The sequence below is a fragment of the Quercus suber genome, unplaced genomic scaffold (assembly GCF_002906115.3).
Source record: "Quercus suber isolate HL8 unplaced genomic scaffold, Cork oak 2.0 scaffold_366, whole genome shotgun sequence".
Lineage (NCBI taxonomy): Eukaryota > Viridiplantae > Streptophyta > Magnoliopsida > Fagales > Fagaceae > Quercus > Quercus suber.
This window is the reverse complement of record NW_027069818.1, coordinates 703064-722909: the sequence shown is the minus strand read 5'-3', so window position 1 is coordinate 722909 and position 19846 is coordinate 703064. Positions and strand designations below refer to the sequence as shown.

Genomic DNA, 19846 nt, shown 5'->3' with positions numbered 1-19846 from the left:
CAAGTTTAAAATGGTAATAAAAAATCAGACAATAAATGCATATCATAATTATGGAATATAAAATGAAACACAAAAAAGTGATATCAAAATTTGTATTATGCGTATAGAGTGTGTGCGCAATAAGCCAATACTTCCTCAAAAAAAGAAAAAGAAAAAAAGAGTGTGCAATAGCGATTGTGATAATCATTGCTCCTTAAAATTTTCCACCACCTGTGGAATTGATAGCATTTGCAATTTTCCATACAGCACTTAGCGCGATTATTGGCAACTTTGGCATCTAGATGACATTTTGGCAAAAGGGAAAATTTATCAAATGTGAACTTTGCACAAGTCACACACACCTTGAAGTTTGAGCCCATCTCTTGCTACTTGCTAGTCCTGTCCCTCTGCAAAGTCAACCTCAGCCCTTTTTCTATGTTCCATTCCATTGTTTCTCTACCGTACCTGTCTCTTTCACCCATTTCCCCACACTTTTGCTGCTCAGTGAGTTTCTCAATTTAACTATGCCATTATTATTGGTGTGGGGGCTTTTAAAGTTTAAACCTTTTTTTCCCTCGTTTTTACTGCCATGTTGTCTGGTAGAGCTGTAGAAACATTTGACAAAGACTAGGTAGCAGAAGAAAGAAGATTGATGAAGAACAAAGAACTAACATGGTAATTTGAGCCCAGGTATGTACTGTGAATTAAACATTTGCTTCTCACTTCTCTCTTTGTTGTAGTTGCATTATTCTCTGCATATAAAGCCAAACAAAGCGCACAATCTGAGACCCTTCACTCTCAGAGCAAATAATTGATCTTTATTTTTTTATTTGTAATAATACACGTAGTACAAGAATGCTATATATGTAAAATATAATATTATTTTATTGTATTGATATCTTCATCAAGATTTGGTTTTGTATAAAGATTTGGATTATTCGGGTTCCATTTCCATAGGGGTCGTCGGTGTGTCAGTGAAAGAAGCAGATGGGAAGGTACAGTTTTGTCGGTGGGAGTGGGCGGGACAGGGACGAGCTTTCATTGAGGTCTCAGAGGCTCATTGAGGCTGCTCTAGGTGGGGACTTGGAGTGTGTGACAGAGTGTTTGGCATTGGAGGCCGTGGACGTGAACTATATTGGGACAGTTAGCTTGAGAGTCAAGTGCATTGAGACTGTGCTGAGAGAGGAAGAGGCCGATGAGGTTGAGATTGAGTATAGGGACTTTGTCACCGATGTCACTCCCCTCTTTGCTGCTGCCCATTCGGGTCATGTTGATATTGCCCGGAAGCTCCTGGTATGATCTTGGTTTGCACTTGTTTATTTGTTCATTTTTCTTTATAGTTCCATACTTCCATAATGCATTTTTTGTGTCTGTCCTTGAGAATTGTAACATTCATTATGGAGCAGTTGCCATAGGTTTCCAATCGTGTGGTATCTATATAAAAATTTATTTGTAACATTCAGAGCATGAAAAGCTAAAGTGAATTTTACTATATTTCAATTTCCAAGCCTTGCGCTTTAAGTCAAAATGATTTGGCCTCTTAATGTTTTTAGTTGTTAGAATAAAGGTAAGTGATTAAATTCATAATTTCTTATTAGCTTAAGTTTTTGGTATAAGTGATAGTTTATCATTAATCTTTGTAGACCTTGTTTCTGGTTTTGAGTGACATGTTCATGAGCTGTTCATGCATACACCCCTTTTGCTTTTATTGGCTGTTATGTCTAGACTCCTTAGTCCTTACCTTTCTAATTTGATATCAAGGATCATGAATTGCATTTACCCCTCTTGATCAATTATTACCTGTGATGCCGTCATGGTGTGAAATAAACTGACTTGCACTAATGAAGAAGCATAAATCCATGTTCTAAAAGGTTGTATCCAGTGCACGAAGCCTCCACTTTTGCAGGGATAGGGATAGGTGATTGGTTGGCAGCCTTACCCCCAAATGTTTTCTTTGTAGAGGCTGGTTCCTAAATTTAAACCTGCGATCAGTCATTTTTGGTGAAAGGCACTTACCATTGCACCAAGGCCCTCCTCTAAATCCATGTTCTGTATGTTGAAATATAATTTTTGGGTAGTTAACTTTTGTCAAAATCAGTGGTCTTGTAAACAATCTCTGTTGCAGAATAGGGGGTGCCTGGTTTTTCTTGGTTTTAGATTTTTAATATACAAAGCCAACCAGATTTATGCAATTAACATCTGAGCTTGGTATCAGTGGCCAATTGGCTAAAACAAAGTATAAAATTAAGGACTTCTACAACAATGTTTTTCCATTTCTTTTCTCCAATGTAAATCTAATCTTTTATATAGTGTGTCAATTCATTGTAAGGTACTAGTTTGTTTTAGTATGGTGGTGTGATCATTTGAGTCATTTTCCAAGAACTGCATAGAACAATTGAAAGAAAAGCTCATTTATCAAAAAAAAAAGAGAAGAAAGAAAAGCTCTGCTGGGAATTCTGAAATTGATACATACAAAAGGTGAAATTTAGAAGTTATCAAATGCTATGTAAATTTGAATTGAATATTCTCTATCTTGATCTTTCTCTTTTTGGGGTTCCAACATGAACTTATCATTAGTTTCCATTGGTTTGCTAGGATTGATTTAATGAATTTACAATATTAGCGCACCTTAACAATTTAATGACTTTTGATTGTTTCTCAAACATTGGGTTTTGGTGATTCATGCTCTAGTTAACTGAAGTTGTGCTTTTTTATCATAGTATATAGGACTATAGCATATGTGTGGCAAAATTTTCAAAATAATATTATTTTGATAATAATTATTTGAATTGGCAATGTTTTAAAACTATTTGGGTATTTGTGTTATTTCTAAAATTGTGTCTTGGAAACACAATTTTATATGCTGACATTTAAAATCTAGCCAAGTTAGCTGAAATCATGTTTTTAAAAAATGATTTTAGGTGCTGCAATCGTGCTTATAAAAGAGGCTAAATTCCCAAATAACTTCAAAACAAACAGTGCCAATTTAAATATTTAATATTAACAAGATATTATTTTACAAATTTTTGCCATGTGTTGATTGACGATGAATATACACCTTTCTACTAGTGCTATGTATCCCAATATTTTTCTTATGAGTTTTCTTCGACAGTCAACTGGAGCCGATGTAAACCAGGAGTTATTTCGGGGCTTTGCAACCACTGCTGCAGCTCGTGAAGGAAACTGTGTCCTCCTCGATATGCTTCTTAAGGCAGGTGCATCTCAATCAGCTTGTGAAGGTGCCTTTCTGGAGGCCTGCCTTTATGGTCAGGCTGAAGCCGCAGAGTTGCTGATATGTTCAGAGATGATGGGACCTGATGTGGCCAAACATGCTCTTGTATCTGCAAGCTGCAGAGGATTTGTTGATGTAGTGACTGCCTTAGTTAAGGTGAGTGTTGGAAGTTTTGGTACAATAAATTTTCTTCTCGGAGCTATCTGTGTTAAGTGATTTTCACTCTTACAGAATGGAGTGGACATAAATTGCATGGATAGGGTTCTCTTGCGCTCGGTTAAGCCTGCATTGCATGCTAATGTAGACTGCACACCATTGGTGGCTGCAATTGTGAGCCGACAAGTGCCCGTGGTTAAATTCTTGTTGGAGGTAATGAGTCCATCCATTTCCTCTACATATTTCTTTGATTTAATCATCTTTGAAATAATCACCAATTTTTCCTATACACATTTCTTTAAAGTAATCCCATTATATTCACAGGATTGCATTTATAGTCATCTGATTTTAGCAATATTTTAAAGGTTAAACATTCAAGTCTTACAATTCATGTATATTAGAGTTCCTTCGATGTATCTACAACTGAAAGCTTTTTTGCATGCCTGTCTTGGATTATGAGCAAAGCTAGTTCCTCTGTCTTCATTTCAATAACACCATTAAAGTGTGGATTTCACATGTATGTGTTCAGGCAGGTGCAAAAACTGATTGCCATGTCAGGCTGGGAGCTTGGTCATGGGATATCTTTTATGGAGAGGAGTTAAGAGTGGGTGCATGCTTGGGTGAGCCATATAATGAAGTTTGGTGTGCAGTTGAGTATTATGAAGCAAGTGGACAAATTTTAAACCTTTTGCTTCAGCACCAAATTTCATCCCTTGAAAGTCAACAACAGGGGAGAACCCTTCTTTGTCATGCAATCCTTTGTCAGAATCCTGATGCAGTTGGAGTGCTCCTTAATGCTGGCGCTGATGTTGAATTTCCCATAAGAACCAAGAAGGGACATGAATTTTATGCTCTTCATCTGGCTACTAGAATGGGCTTCCTTCCCATTTTAAAACAGCTGATTTTGCATGGTTGCCAAGTCAATTCGAGCACTGAAATTGGTGATACTGCCTTGATGGTGGCTGCCAAATCTGATCAGGCTGACTCTTTTTTGGAACTAATAATTTCAGGTGCCGATTTGGGTCTGACTAACAATTATGGGGACACTGCACTGCAATTGGCAAAGAGAAGTGTCTTCGGGTCCTCTTTGGTCAATATCCTTAAGCAGGCAATTCAAACTGAAAAAAGGATCTTCTCCAGCAATCTTGAGGTATTCTCTTTGCTGCACTTTGTTGCAGGAACTGGTAATGTGGAGCTTCTACAAATTGTCCTCCCAGATTCTTCTGAAGTTATTAGTACGCATGATGGCTTAGGTTTGACACCTATTCTGGTTGCGGCAAAGGGTGGACATACTGAGGCCTTCCGTCTCCTTTTAAATGCTGGAGCTGACATCAGTGTAAAGAGCAGGGAGGGGCAGACAATTATGTCTCTCTTGCAGCATCATCCCTTTGACGGTGCCAGGATTCGGTTTGAGGAGATATTGCTTGATGCCGTGCTTGCTAATAAACTCAAAGGCTATTCAGAATTTAGAGCCATACACTTTGCAGCACAAACGGGAAATTTGCCTGCAGTAGTTGAGCTCTTGAAAATGGGATTCTCTGTAAATTCTTTGGATGAAAATGGGCATTCACCTCTCATGGTTGCAGCGAAGGAAGGCCATGCTGATGCCTGCAAGCTGTTACTACAAAGAGGTGCTGATTGTGGTATTGTCAATAGCAGTGGGGAGACAGCCTTATCTCTGGCTAGGACAAGCAGTAATTGTAAGGATGCAGAAGGTGTGATAATTGATCACTTAGCTCGTTCTCATGTGCTTCTAGGGGAGGAGCTCTGCAAGCACACACGTGAGGGGAGAGGTTCTTCACACATGAAGGTGGTTCGGATGCTCAAATCTGGCTTGTTGTCATGGGGAAAAACTAGTCGGAGGAATGTGGTGTGTAAGAAGGCTGTTGCAGGGCCAAGTGCACACTTTTTAAAGAATCAGAGGAATGGTACTGGGAATGGAAACAAGTTAGTTTTTCGGGTATTGACTGAGACAGAGAGAGAGATTCACTTTGAGGCAAGCTCTTATGCTAAATTGGAACTCTGGGTTCATGGCATTAATCTCATTGTAAAGGAGGCAACTTCTGGTGCTTGGTGACCAAATTCTTCAGCTGGGACTTACCAAAAAAAGAAATTTTCAGTTGAGAGTAAGACATACTAATTGAATTATATACGCAGATAAGGCAATAGAGTTTGTTAATTTTTAGTGTGATTTCTTTACTTAGCTCTGTTGCTGTTTCATTTTCTGTTTTTTAAGCATGAAAACTAGCAAAATCAGTTACACCTTTTTTTTTTTTTTTTGGGGTGGGGGGGTGGGTGGGGAAGAGGGGATTGTGGGCCCTATAAAAAAACTCTACCAAAGCCTTGTCAATATGTTCATAGTGTAAAGATTTGTAAGCCATTTGTTAGTCCTACCGCCTACTATCATGACACATCGCATTTGGAAGCTTCTGGATTAATGCAGCAGGGCAAGAATGTTGAATGCTTAAATTTAACTAGTGCCCCATTGAGAAATATATGGTATTTGTATGACAGTTTGAGGCCAAAAATCTGGTCCTGTATATGTGGACCATGATAGGGAATGCTTAGAGAAAGTGTGGTGATATGCTCTTATTGTGGACAAGAACGTAGCCATCTGGGATGGAAAATATTGTGTTCCAATCTAGAAGGTGTTGACATTTTCTTGATAATGTGGAACACCAACTACCTACCTCATGATATGCTTTTGCATTGTAGACTTTTGGTGCCGGTGCCTATGATGATGTTAATGCACAGAGAAATCGCTGGCTATATTCAATGATATCATTAAGACTTTTTTTTACATGATATTGATATTGATGAATTTGGATATCATACTTTTTAATGTTTCTGAAACGCAAGTAAGCCTGCTAAATGTCTTAAATGTTAGAACTTTGGTAACATTGTTATCAGAATGAATGAACCCTTTCGAATAGTAATTGTTTGTTGGCAGAGTCTACTTTACATCTTCCTTTCTTATAGCAAGGTTCATAGTTCAGATTAGGGGGGGGGGGGGGGGGGGGGTGCTACAAAAAGTGATTTGATAGTCTTAAAGCTCTTTTTAGCGGAAATTGCGCTTGCTTGACTAAAGAGCTTTTAGGAGATTCTAAATTCAATATACTGTATTTTTTCCAACACTCAAGAACGCTAAAATGTCTTTAGTTAACTATTTACTTCACAATAAGATATATAAGGACCAATAGAGAGTCTATGGACACAATTTTTATATTAAAAACTTTGATTTTGATTATGAGAGGTAGAAAAAAGTTGGTGTGTCCATATAAAGTAAATGATTTATCGATACCATCAAATTAAAGTAAAAATTGCGACAAAATGTGTGATTATAGAAAACAGGTCAAAAAGGATCATTCTATCTTTTTGGGACACAAATGTCAGCAACTCTAATAATCAACAATTGTAAACTATGGCACAAAGTACCAATACTTTTCAATGTATATGCGCGTAGCCTTCAGTTGACTTCTGCTTCAATAGAGAGGTGTACTTTTCTATGCTTGTTCACCACTTAATCATCTACTGTATTTTCTTTTTCCTTTTTCGTGTTCCCATGATTTCATTTGAAATAATAGAAAAAGAAAAAAGCTGGCGTACATTAAAACTGCGTGGAGTGCACTCTCCAAAGGAAGACATTGAAGCTATATTTCAGGACCAGGGCGTGTACGGTAAGTGAGAGTACGCGCGTGAGTGATTACTATAAACGACTATATCAACCACCATGATGATAGTCCGTTATCTGTAAAGAAGTGACGGTCAAATCATTTTTATTTGAGTCAAGGTTGACCCTTTAATATTATAATATATTAAGTTTCCACTTTGTACAACGTTAAGGAGCAACCAACCTCTCGTGACCAAACTGTATCCTTGTTGTAAAAAACAGCACAAAGTAAAATAATCTGCAAAACCCACCTGAGTTTCTATGGTTGGTACTTGCTTATAAGTGATTCATAAAAGTTTTAACCAGCCTGCCTATCTCTAGCTCAAAACTGTTATAGACGATATGGGCAACAAAATGAGTCCCTTGTTTGTTTTAGTATATCTATTTTTGGTTCTGAATGGCGAGGGCATCATAACAAACGTGGAGGCTAAGAGCAATGTACACAATATTCAACCGATATCCAGCAACAATTTATTTTTCTTAATTTTGTTAGTTTTGAGAAGTCCTTAATTGGGTGTCCACTATTTCCTTTTCCAATATACAGGTTCACATAATTTATCTGGGAGAGAGGCAGTACGATGAACCCAAGTTGATCACAGTTTTACATCATGATATGCTTGCAAAAGTAGTAGGGAGGTATGACATAAATCAAGGGGGAAAAAAAGAGTAAACTTATTGGTTGAGAATACAATCAAATCTGACTTGAATGTTTTATTTATTTATTTATAATAATTATAATTATTAATTTTTCTGCAGCAATGAAATGGCGTCAGACTTGATGGTCTACAGTTACAAACATGGCTTCTCTGGATTTGCAGCCAAGCTCACAAAGTCTCAAGCACAAAAACTTGCTGGTACCAACTAAAACAATTAAATACCATGAAGAAGTTGATGACATGTCTAATTAAAGTCTAAATCATGTCTGTGATTACTAACATAATATTGTGCTTATCATTGTTTTTTAAATTATTGTTCATGTGACTGCTTTAGAGTTGCCCGGTGTTGTTCGAGTCATACCAAATAGGCTTCACAAGCTGCAGACAACTAGGAGCTGGGATTTTCTTGGTCTCTCTTCTCATTCTCCTAACAATATTCTTCACAGTAGTAATATGGGTGATGGAGCTATCATCGGTGTCTTTGATACAGGTTCATAAACTTCACCATCATGAGAATCCCCCTCTTTCTTTCTTATATGTCTATAATTGATACTCAACTGGTCACCTAATGGAGCAGGACTATGGCCGGAGTCTAGAGTCTTCAGAGATGAAGGCCTCGGGCCAGTTCCACCTCGTTGGAGGGGTGTCTGTAAATCTGGGGAGAAATTCAATGCCTCAACACACTGCAACAGGAAAATTATTGGAGCGCGGTGGTACATCAATGGATTTCTTGCTGAGTACGGAAAGCCATTGAACACATCTGGAGACCAAGAATTCTTATCTCCAAGAGATGCAAATGGACATGGCACACACACAGCCAGCACAGCTGGTGGTTCATTTGTGGGCAATGTTAGCTACAAGGGCCTTGGATCTGGAACTGTTAGAGGTGGTGCACCTCGTGCTCGCTTAGCCATATACAAGGTTTGCTGGGATATACTTGGAGGCCAGTGTTCATCAGCTGATATACTCAAAGCCTTTGATGATGCCATACATGATGGGGTTGATGTTTTATCTTTGTCAATTGGGTCTTCCATTCCTCTGTTCTCAGATGTTGATGAACGTGATGGCATTGCAACTGGTTCATTCCATGCCGTGGCTAGGGGCATCACTGTAGTTTGTGGAGCTGCAAATGAAGGACCTTCAGCATATACAGTACATAACACAGCACCATGGATCTTAACTGTTGCAGCAAGCACCATGGATCGAGCATTTCCTACATCCATTACACTTGGAAACAATAAAACTTTACTGGTATGATGGTCGTGAGTAAGGCAAATTGCATATTGAAATTTCAAACATAGGATTGAAAACAGTCTCATCACCGTTTCTTTTGAGCATGGAAATGAAGTAATTGGCTTTGTGATTATTCTTGTAGGGTCAAGCCATTTTTACAGGAAAGGAGATAGGTTTTACAGACTTGGTATACCTGGAATCCACAAAATTTGATCCTAATGCAGCAGGGTAGCTTGAAGTGTTTCTTTATGTGTGCATGGTTGTGATTAGCAAGTTAGTTTGAAGCATGATTCTTTTTTCTTGATTATGCTTGCAGTATGTGTGAAGACCTTTCACTGAATAACATTTCAGTATCCGGGAAGGTGGTGCTCTGCTTCACTTCAATTGCTCGTCGGACTGCTTTAGTGCAAGCATCAGCAGTTGTAAAAGAAGCAGGAGGTGTTGGGGTTATTATTGCCAAGAAGCCCAATGATGCCTTGTATTCATGTGACGGTGACTTCCCATGCATTGAAGTTGACTATGAAATTGGCACCAGGATACTATTTTACATCAGGTCTACCAGGTAACAACCCAGTTATGATAATTCCTTTATTTTGTGATTATTATCTAATCCTTTGATTAAGGGTATTGGAATGGAGTTCACAGGTCTCCTCTAGTAAAGTTAAGCCCTTCCAAAACAATTGTGGGCAAGCCAGTATCACCCAAGGTGGCCTATTTCTCATCCAGGGGGCCTAACTCTATTGCACCAGCAATTCTCAAGGTTTGTTTTTACTACACATGGCTTTGATTATTCTGCCTTAATATCCTGTTTTTCTTCAATGATTGAAAAAATAATTTTGGTAACAGATTGTTGTTCGCATTTTACCTCGTTTTCAGAATGACTTACAATGTGTCTAATTATTTTACCCTGCCTTACATGATATTTAAAGAAAAGTTCACATACTTACTCTACTTGGGTCCTGGTTTGAGTGTCCAATTTAGCCTGAACAGGAAGTGCAGGGTTTCTTACTAGATTCTTTTGAGACTATCTTGTTATTTCTATGTGGGACAGCCAGATATAACTGCACCTGGTGCCAACATATTAGCTGCCACTTCTCCCCTTGGTCAATCTATGGATGGTGGATATGCCATGCTATCTGGAACTTCAATGTCAACTCCTCATATCTCAGGCATTGCGGCACTTCTCAAAGTGTTGCATCCTCACTGGTCCCCAGCAGCCATTAAATCAGCTCTTATCACAACTGGTACTTCCATGCTGATAACCTTCATTTAGCAAGTTCTTTTTTCTTTTTTTTTTTGGTTCATTGCCACTCAGAAGATCGTGCATATAAAACTTACTGATCACGTGTGGATGTTTACAAATCCTAATGCAGCATGGCAGACTGGTCCATCTGGTTTACCAATCTTTGCTGAGGGATTTCCTCAAAACCTTGCTAATCCATTTGACTTCGGAGGTGGCATTGTAAATGCAAATGGGGCAGCAGACCCTGGACTGGTATATGACATGGGCACAACTGACTATATACATTACCTCTGTGCCATGGCTTACAACAACTCTGCTATCTCTCGGCTCATAGGGCAATCCACTGTGTGCCCCAGTACTAAAGTCTCCATTTTGGATGTAAATCTACCTTCCATAACCATACCAGGTCTCAGAAATTCTTCCACTATCACCAGAACTGTTACAAATGTTGGAGCCTTGAAAACCATTTATAGAGCTGTTATTGAACCTCCAATTGGCATTATGGTATCGGTAAAGCCTGATGTCTTGGTCTTCAACTCTACTCTCGAGAAGATCTCCTTCAAGGTTACGGTCTCCACAACCCACAAGGTGAACACTGGCTACTATTTTGGAAGCCTAACATGGACTAATGGAGTGCATGCTGTAAGGAGTCCTTTGTCCGTGAGAACTGAGCTCTTACAATCTTACGCTGATGATAACTAAAAAATTGCAGATTTATGAGGTTCTTAATTTCATGTTAATGCCAACACAAGGGTATTTATTTTTCTAATATTCTTAGCTTTTATTCAAATTTTCATTCATTTTGGAGAGTTGTCTTGGGTCTCCATCGTATCCATAATAATAAAGATTATAAGTTTATATGCAATTTTTTTAATCCATCTTGGGATTTGAACAACTATTCAGCATTATCCAAGTAGACACGATGACCTCTTAAATAAAGGAAACCCGTGTTTAAGAACATAATGTAATACATAATTAATTATTGGCTTCAATGAAAGCATGAGTTGCAACAAAAATAATTGGATAATGACCATGTACAATTGAACCAAATAAAGGAAATCTCTTTACTTACAATAGAAGCAAAACTCAAGTCAGTAAATAACCTATTTTCACATTGTGCATATTATGTTGCGCTTTCTATGGTAGAAAATTATGAGGGAGGTGAATGTTCAATTGGGGATTCTAGGACTCGATTATGGAAAAAGGTTTGGCAACTCAAGCTCCCTGCCAAAGTCAGAATATTTGCCTGGAGGGCTTGTATGGATGGGCTGCCCACTAGGCTAAATTTGGCAAAGAGAGGTTTAAATGTGGAGGCTAAATGTCCTCTCTGTGAAAAGGCTGTAGAAAGTTCTAGCCATGCCTTAATTTATTGTAGAAAGCTATGTGAGGTTTGGTGGAATTGGCAGGATTGTCCAATAAATCTATGGGCTGTGAACAGAAGCTTTGTGGACTTAGCCTTGGAAATTTTAGATGCTGGCTCTCCGAACGACCTTGAGACCCTTTTTGTTACTGCATGGGCTATTTGGTTTAACAGAAACCAAGTGGTTCATGAGGCTAAAAGCAGTCCCCATTCACAAATCTGGAGCATGGCGACTCGTACACGGGAGGATTACAAAAATGCTGTTTTGTATTGTCGAGCACAACAACAAGCGGCCTCTGATGTTGGCTGGGCTGCGCCTCCTCCGGATGTATATAAGATAAACGTTAATGGTGCTACGGCTGGGATTGGAGGTAAGTCCTCTATTGGTGTAGTTATTCGAGATAGTAGGGGGTTGGTTGTTGCTGCGAAGAGTAAGGTGCTGAATGGAGACTATGGGGCGGCTGTTACAGAAGCTTTTGCAGTAGATGCTGGGGTTCGGTTGGCTATGGAGATGGAGCTTCAACGGATTATTGTGGAATCTGACTCTTGTGAGGTGGTTGATGCCATTAACGAGAGTAGCTGTAATGGTGAGTTTGGAATGGTCATCCAAGGTTCTTTGGAGTTGCTGCGGTCTTTTAGGAGCTGGAAAATGCGACATCTGAAAAGGGATTACAACAGAGCAGCGCATGAGCTGGCTCAGCTAGCCAAGACATCGGGTTCTTCTCAGTTTTGGAAAGGGGTTGAGCCACCTGTCATACAACATGTGTTATTGCTAGATAGGGCTAAGTGTTAGCTTTGTTTTACTGTTGTTTTGACTTTCTTGTTGATGTGCCCTGTTGTTATCCAATTTCAGTTTTAATGAAAATTCAGTTTCCGTTTCAAAAAAAAAAAGAAATGAAATGACCAATGTTATAAAGCGCCACCACGGAAGATCATAATCCTGAGATTTTCATTTAGGGTGCAATATTGGACATTAGATTTAAGGGTCTGTTTGGATAGCACTTATTGTTGCTGAAAGTTGCTAAAAACTGATTGTTACTGAAAACACTATAGCAAAATAATTTTTAATAGTGCTGTGGGACCCACTTTTAATATTTTTAATGCGTGAACAGTGCATGAACAGTACATGCACAGTATATGCACAGTGAATTTTGTCCCCCAAAGTCAAAAAAGCAGGCAAAAAAAAAAAAAAAAAAAAGGAGAAAATGAGCCTAAAACGCGCCGTAACTTTACATTGTATCCAAACCCATACTTAGAGAGGGTTTGGATACCACTTCTTCTCACTCATTGTAGAGTTGCGTTTTGTGTTTTTTTTTTTTTTTTTTTTTTAGCCGGACTTATTGACTATTTGGAGACAAAAATCACTGTGCATGAACAGTTTCTCACTCATTGTAGAGTTGCGTTTTGTGTTTTTTTTTTTTTTTTTTTTTTAGCCGGACTTATTGACTATTTGGAGACAAAAATCACTGTGCATGAACAGTGCGTGCACTATTCATACACTGTTCATATACTGTTTACAATTAAAAAATATTAAAAATGGGTCCCATGATACTATTCATACATTTAAAAATTATTTTGTTACAGTGTTTTCAGCAACAATCAGTTTTCAGCCACTTTCAGCAACAATAAATTGTATCCAAACGGACCCTTAGGTGCAGTTTGGCCTCAACGTCTGCGTCTGGAGGCTGCGTTTTCCTCCTCTCTTTCTTTTTTTTTTTTTTTTTGTGGCCGCTTTGTTTGACTTTGGAGGCAAAAAAATCGGTGCATGAACCGTGTGTGCACTGTTCACGCACTGTTTATGCACTATTCATGTAATAAAAAATATTAAAAATGGATCCCATGGTACTATTTATACATTTAAAAATTATTTTGCTACAGTGTTTTCAATTTTCAGTTTTCAGTTTCAGCAACAATAAGTTCAATCCAAACGGACCCTTAACAGAAAAAACTGAAGATTGGTTGCCCTATATCAGTTCCCATCTCATCCTTCAAAGAAAAAGAAAAAGCAGGCTTCTGGGAGTCCTAGAAATGAAGACTGACTGATTTAATAGTTTGATTTGTTCATTGTGCATTCTTATCTTTTCAACTTATTTTATAATTTTCATACACACATACACAACCCCCTCCCTTTTAGGTTTTAGCTATGTGTAATTCCCCAAATACTTTCCTGAAATTACAGAACTTTTTGCATTCATAACAAATTGATAAATATATGCTTACGGTGTCCTCTCCCCACTAGAAATTCATCATGAATGTAATTTTTTGAGTAATGAGACTAAATCAGATGAAACTGATCACGCTTCTATAAACCTTCATCAACTTCAATAATTCTATGACAATACGAAACATGAAATGAACTATAAGCCTATAGAGCCAAATGTATGATATGGATATTTCCATTGTAAATTAACTTTGAAATTGCTATAGTATAATCAAATGATGTTATATATATCTTACGCCTCTCTTTACAATATACAATAAAAATGTAGACTACAAAAATAAGAGGGCATTTGCTTTTCAATTATATACAGAGCCCAGATAGAGCCTCCTCCAAGCATAAGTGTAAATGTAAGACCTGATATATTGCTTTTCAACTCTACTACCAAAAAGGTCTCCTTCACAGTTGCAGGATCCACAACCCACAAGTTGAACAAAGGATACTATTTTGGAAGCCTAACTTGGACTGATGGGCTGCATACTGTGGCAAGTCCCATATCAGCGAGAACACAGATCATACAATCTTATGCTGATGACAATTAAAAATTAAAATCCTCATTCCAAAAAGAAAAAGAAAAAGAAATTTTTGGACTATCAAATAGAAAATGAGGGGCATTTCATCCAGAGTGAAGGCAGGTTTTGCTGTTCTGTATCAATATTTTAATTATATCAAGCTTTGGATGTAACTTGCCTTATAATTTGACAATTGTTAATTATATCAACAGGTGCGTGTAATTTTCTACAGGCTCTATGCAGTCCATAACAGAAGTTTCCCTTTGGAACATATTTTTGACATTTGCATTTGCTGCATTGATTACTTTCATGCAGCCTCATGGACGGGGAATTTTAAACATCAACATATATTCCAAAGTCAGTTGCTAAGGACAAACATTGATTCTCTTAGTAAAGTTTATGTATCCAAATGCTCGTTTTATTGTCAATTATCTGCCCTGCATCTGCTACAATAAATCACAAGTAGCATATGGAGGAACCTTCAGTGTGAATTTCTACCAGACCGTGTAGGGGAAATATCCAAGATATTAATGGATCTTCTGACCATGAACCATGCTTGATTAAAGAGCAAGATGTCTATTGGGACCACAGCAGCTTTTCCTGAGATCATCCCAAATATGGTCCCAAGGACACGCCTGTTATTGTTCCTACCTTTCTGAATCCTATAGTTACAGTACCATGACACCTTCCCCCAAAACAATCCTGCTTTTCCCTGAAAAAGAAGTCCCACTCATGACAATGGAGAAACAAGAAAAGCAAAAGCACTTGGACATTGTGGGTTGGGAATCTTGTGGCTTGGCTTTCAGAAAAAAAAAGTGTTACAGTGAAAGTGGGTTAAGGGGTCTACACCAAATGGTGCAACATCACCATCATTCATCTAGATCATTCAACTGCAGACCATCAACACGTCTAGGCAGAAAGCAGGACTTCATATCTATAATCAAGTAATAGAACTTTAAGCAGTTTTATGAAGGACAACACATTTTCATATTAATATAGGTGAGACCTTTCATAAAATCATGCAGCTGATAAACAAAAAGCATGATCAACATACTTCTATTGGGTCCTTTAGCATTATGCTTGGCAGTAATTGACACTGATGCTTAACAAATACACATCAAAAGCTTTTGGTGACAACCATGTTGACAAAATAAAAAAGCTTAGAAAAGTAGATAAAAAGAACAATTCCAATTTCAGTCAATTTTTCAACACAAAATCATGTTTCACATGGTATGCAATATACCCAATATGTAAAACTCTAATGGGAAGGCCTGCCTTAGCATCTTTCAACTCCCAGCACTATCCAATAACAGTACAATTTGCTTGCTTTATCAATGGTTGAGAATAAAGAGCAAAAAGTACACCAGAATAAAGATGTTCCTCTTTCCTCATGTCTGTTAAAGTTCTAGTATATCATCATACATATAGGGATACCTTATTTAAATCTTGCAAATTTGAAAAAAGAGAAACCAAACACACATAGGGAACTTATATCTGAAAATAAAATACAAAAAGGAAATCTCCAAGTCATAACATCTCTTGTATGATTTGCAAATGGATATCAATCCAAGAAACTGGAAATGGGCAAGAAAAAGCCACATTCTTTTGATTCTCTCTCTCTTTCTACTGCAAAACCATCTTCAAGTCTTTGTGATATTAGTTGAGGCCAACAGTAGTGTAAGTGTAATTATGCAACTTCAAGTTCTAGCTGTCTTTTTTTCCGTTTCTTTTGGCACAGGTACTTATTTAGTTAAGTGTCTAGGTACATATTGTGTACCTGGGTCAAAAGAAGTATGAGGATCCAGCTACTACCAAACGGTCTCACCATGAAATGCTATCAAATTTGCTAGGAAGGTTTGACTTCAGCATTTTCTGTTGAAATAACTTTAAATGCTTCTACTGTTAGTAGCAGGAGCTCCAAAATTAATAAGCTTTCTTCTGTTTGTACTGAAGCAAGGAAGCTGCTAAGAGTTCCATACTTTACAGCTATAGACATGGCTTTTCTGGGTTTGCGGCAAGATTGACAGAATCTCAGGCAGAAGCAATTGCAGGTAATATAATAAAAAAATATACATACTGAGCTAGCTCATTGCAACACCACCGGTAGATGTCACTGATAAAATTGCAGATTTTCCTGGAGTTGTCCAAGTGATCCCAAATCGCATTCACAAGCTCCATACAACCAGAAGCTGGGACTTTATTGGGATCAATCATCATTCTTCAAAAAATCTACTAACAAAAAGCAATATGGGTAAAGGAATTATCATTGGTGTGATAGATTCAGGTAATATGTCTTTTAATAAATAAACAGCAGCAACATAAAAAATGTACTTAAAAGAGTGCAGAAAAAAATTTATTTGTGCAGGAGTTTGGCCAGAGTCTGAGAGTTTCAATGACGAAGGTATGGCTCCAATTCCATCACGCTGGAAGGGAATTTGCCAACAAGGGCAGCTCTTTAACTCCACAAATTGCAACAAGAAACTTATTGGAGCTCGCTGGTTTATAAAAGGACTGAGGGATCAACTCAAAATGCCCATCAATGAATCTGACATGGAGTATCTTTCACCGCGAGATGCAGAAGGTCATGGAACTCATACAGCTTCAACAGCAGCTGGCTATTATGTTAATAAAGCAAACTATGGAGGACTAGCTACAGGTTTAGCCAGAGGAGGAGCACCTCTTGCTCACTTAGCTATTTACAAGGCTTGTTGGCAGATCGGTGGAGGATGCACTGATGCTGACTTCCTAAAAGCAATCGACAAAGCCATACATGATGGAGTTGATATCCTATCCTTATCTCTTGGCGATGGGATTCCTTTGTATTCCTACGTTGATCATCGTGATTCTGTTGCCATTGGTTCTTTCCATGCAGTCATGAAGGGGATTACCGTAGTTTGTTCAGCAGGAAATGATGGCCCTATCTCACAAACAATAGCCAACACTGCACCCTGGGTTATCACCATTGCTGCAACCACAATAGACAGGGCCTTCCTGACAGCCATTACACTTGGAAACAACCACACTCTATGGGTAAAGTAAATAGTTAATAGAATGCAGTCAGCTAAAGATTTATTTTCTGGTAATGGAAAACAATTTTGTTTATTTCAGGGCCAATCTATGTATACTGGAAAACATAATCATGGATTCACAGGCCTTACATACTCAGAACGCATAGCTGTTGATCCCAATGATGATTTAGCGTGAGAACTCTTCTGGTTTCCACTTTTTTGGTTCGCATTTTCTATTCTGTCCTCTGATATCATGTGCGTTCTTCAAGCAAGGACTGTCAACCTGGAAGTCTTAATGCAACAATGGCAGCAGGGAAAATTGTACTATGTTTCTCACAATCACCACAACCGGCTATAGCCTCGGCATCAGATTCTGTGCTGGAAGCAGGAGGAGTTGGAATCATATTTGCACAGCTTCATGATGACGGGATTCAGTCATGCGATTTAATCCCATGTATCAAAGTCGATTATGAAGTAGGCACACAAATACTTTCCTACATCAGAAAGGCAAGGTAAGGAGAATGGAGTTGATAACAAACTGCATGTTCATGCAATTGAAAAAAAAAAAAATTAACTTGGTCTAGTCCACCTCTTTATGAAGGTCTCCAACTGCAAAGCTGAGTTTTCCAAGGACTGTCATTGGGAAATGGTCATCTCCACGAGTTGCATCTTTCTCATCCAGAGGACCAAGTTCCATGTCCCCAGCAGTGCTAAAGGTAAAGCCAGGAAGCTGGATTGAATACATAGGTCACTTAACTTTTTTAAATGGGAGGTAGAGTGGAGCCAGGCTTGAATTTAGGACTACATGCTCTGATACCAATATAAATTGCCGCTAATCCTAAAAGCTTAAACGGTTAGAAAATTATAAATTTAATCACTTAACTAATATTCTTTGACATTGAATTCCTATTTCATAGCACAACTCATGATTTCCACTTGACAAGGGTAACCTTAATTTGTGTCTGTATGATATTCTGATTGAGATGGGGGTAGCCTGATGTCGCGGCACCAGGTGTTGACATATTAGCTGCAGTTCCACCATCTTATGGCAGTGGATTTGCACTGAAATCAGGAACTTCAATGGCTTGTCCCCATGTGTCAGGAATAGTAGCCCTCATTAAATCTGCACATCCTAACTGGTCTCCTGCAGCTATAAGATCAGCTCTGGTCACAACTGGCAAGTTGAAACCAACATTTGTTTGTTGTTAATTATTATGATTTATGACCTTTTTAAGACCATAAATCTGTAATGAACCCCATCAACATTTATGCAAATTGCAGCTTCCCAAGTTGGAACAGATGGATCAGGCATAGCTCAAGACGACCCCAACCACAAGGCAGCTGACCCCTTTGATGTTGGTGGTGGGAATGTTAATCCCAACAAAGCAGTGGACCCGGGTTTGATTTACAATATTAGCATTGGTGATTATGTTGAGTTCCTCTGCTCCATGGGTTACAGCAGTGCCTCCATTACCACATTAACCAAGACCACAATTGATTGTACTAAGAAAGGCCATTTTGGACCGAATCTCAACCTCCCTTCTATCACAATTCCAAACCTCCAAAAGACATTAACAGTAACTAGAACAGTGACAAATGTGGGGCCCGTTAGCACAGTGTATAAAGTTGTAGTGCAGGCCCCCCATGGCATAACAGTGGCAGTTACGCCTCAAACTTTGAGTTTCAATGTGACCACCCAAATTCTTTCCTTCAAAGTTACCTTCTTCTCAACCTCAAAACTGAATGGAGACTACAAATTTGGAAGTCTAACATGGAAAGATAGTAAGCATCGTGTTAGGATTCCAATAGCCGTTCGTGCCATCAATTTTGAATCATTTGCAGATTTGTAAGATGGCTCAAAGTGTGAAAATAATTTTAGTCAAATAATTATTTGCAATTCTGGAAAATTGTATGAGTCCGCCTGAGTCTTGGGATAAGGAACATGGACGTAATAAAATAACAACGCTCGTGGATTTGGATTAGCTTTTATCTGATATATGCTGGAAGTGGATAAAAAGTACAATTGTACCAAGATAAAAAGAAATTGCTAATTCTATCTCTCTCTCTCTCTCTCTCTCTCTCTCTCTTTTTTGCTTAAGGCATCTATCTCTCAGTTGTGCACGCAAAACTGCTTCCTCCTCCTTTATTTTTTCAGCCCCTCTTACACTAGCACAAGCCATGAAACATGCTTTACTTGGTATTTTACATGGAAATTAGAATTGTGAGTCATACATTGGTTTGGAGTGAGTCCATTCATGTGTTTATAAGTCATTGTTCACCTCTATTGACATCTTAAAATAGTGGGCCTAATGTGAACTTGGGTTTTATCCATATTATGCGCACGCTGCCTTGCTCCATCTCGTCATGTGTGAGATTCGGGTCAATTTTGTTTCAAGCTATTATTTTTTCTCATGCTGTTGAGCATTTAATAGCTCTCAGCAACCGTTGGATTGATCCGTTAGAGATTAGCTCACTTGTTAAGCTAACTCATTATTTTATTGTTATTAGTGGCTTACTTAATGATCTATTAGAGCTCATTCAATCACTAGATTTATTATTCTCTCTATTGCAAATAGAAA

The 19846-nt window shown here is 38.2% G+C and overlaps 4 protein-coding genes across 5 annotated transcripts; all 4 read left to right on the top strand.

Annotated features, from left to right (window-relative positions):
* Window positions 1–316: 316 nt before the first annotated feature.
* On the top strand, window positions 317–5624 carry LOC112005677 (uncharacterized). 2 transcript variants are annotated; one of them, XM_024037974.2, is made up of 5 exons: window positions 317–669; window positions 937–1272; window positions 3092–3367; window positions 3443–3580; window positions 3897–5624. In XM_024037974.2, exons 2-5 carry the CDS (start codon window positions 967–969, stop codon window positions 5442–5444), a joined length of 2268 nt encoding a protein of 755 aa, XP_023893742.1. In that variant the 5' UTR covers window positions 317–669; window positions 937–966; the 3' UTR covers window positions 5445–5624. The 2 variants fall into 2 exon arrangements, with proteins under 2 accessions (XP_023893742.1, XP_023893741.1); XM_024037973.2 differs by having other exon boundaries at window positions 907–1272.
* A 1597-nt stretch (window positions 5625–7221) lies between these two features.
* LOC112005666 (subtilisin-like protease SBT3.6) lies at window positions 7222–10938 on the top strand. The gene is made up of 10 exons (XM_024037962.2): window positions 7222–7475; window positions 7582–7673; window positions 7794–7891; window positions 8028–8183; window positions 8271–8944; window positions 9069–9154; window positions 9243–9488; window positions 9572–9686; window positions 9978–10170; window positions 10300–10938. The coding sequence occupies exons 1-10, from the start codon at window positions 7380–7382 to the stop codon at window positions 10869–10871; spliced, it is 2328 nt and encodes a 775-aa protein (XP_023893730.1). The 5' UTR covers window positions 7222–7379; the 3' UTR covers window positions 10872–10938.
* A 370-nt stretch (window positions 10939–11308) lies between these two features.
* Window positions 11309–12322, top strand: LOC112005643 (uncharacterized). Its single transcript, XM_024037933.1, has one exon. The coding sequence runs from the start codon at window positions 11309–11311 to the stop codon at window positions 12320–12322; it is 1014 nt and encodes a 337-aa protein (XP_023893701.1).
* A 3169-nt stretch (window positions 12323–15491) lies between these two features.
* On the top strand, window positions 15492–19249 carry LOC112005642 (subtilisin-like protease SBT3.9). The gene is made up of 10 exons (XM_024037932.2): window positions 15492–15936; window positions 16022–16113; window positions 16213–16310; window positions 16388–16543; window positions 16625–17289; window positions 17368–17459; window positions 17537–17779; window positions 17869–17983; window positions 18261–18444; window positions 18549–19249. Exons 1-10 carry the CDS (start codon window positions 15814–15816, stop codon window positions 19115–19117), a joined length of 2337 nt encoding a protein of 778 aa, XP_023893700.1. The 5' UTR covers window positions 15492–15813; the 3' UTR covers window positions 19118–19249.
* Window positions 19250–19846: the final 597 nt, after the last annotated feature.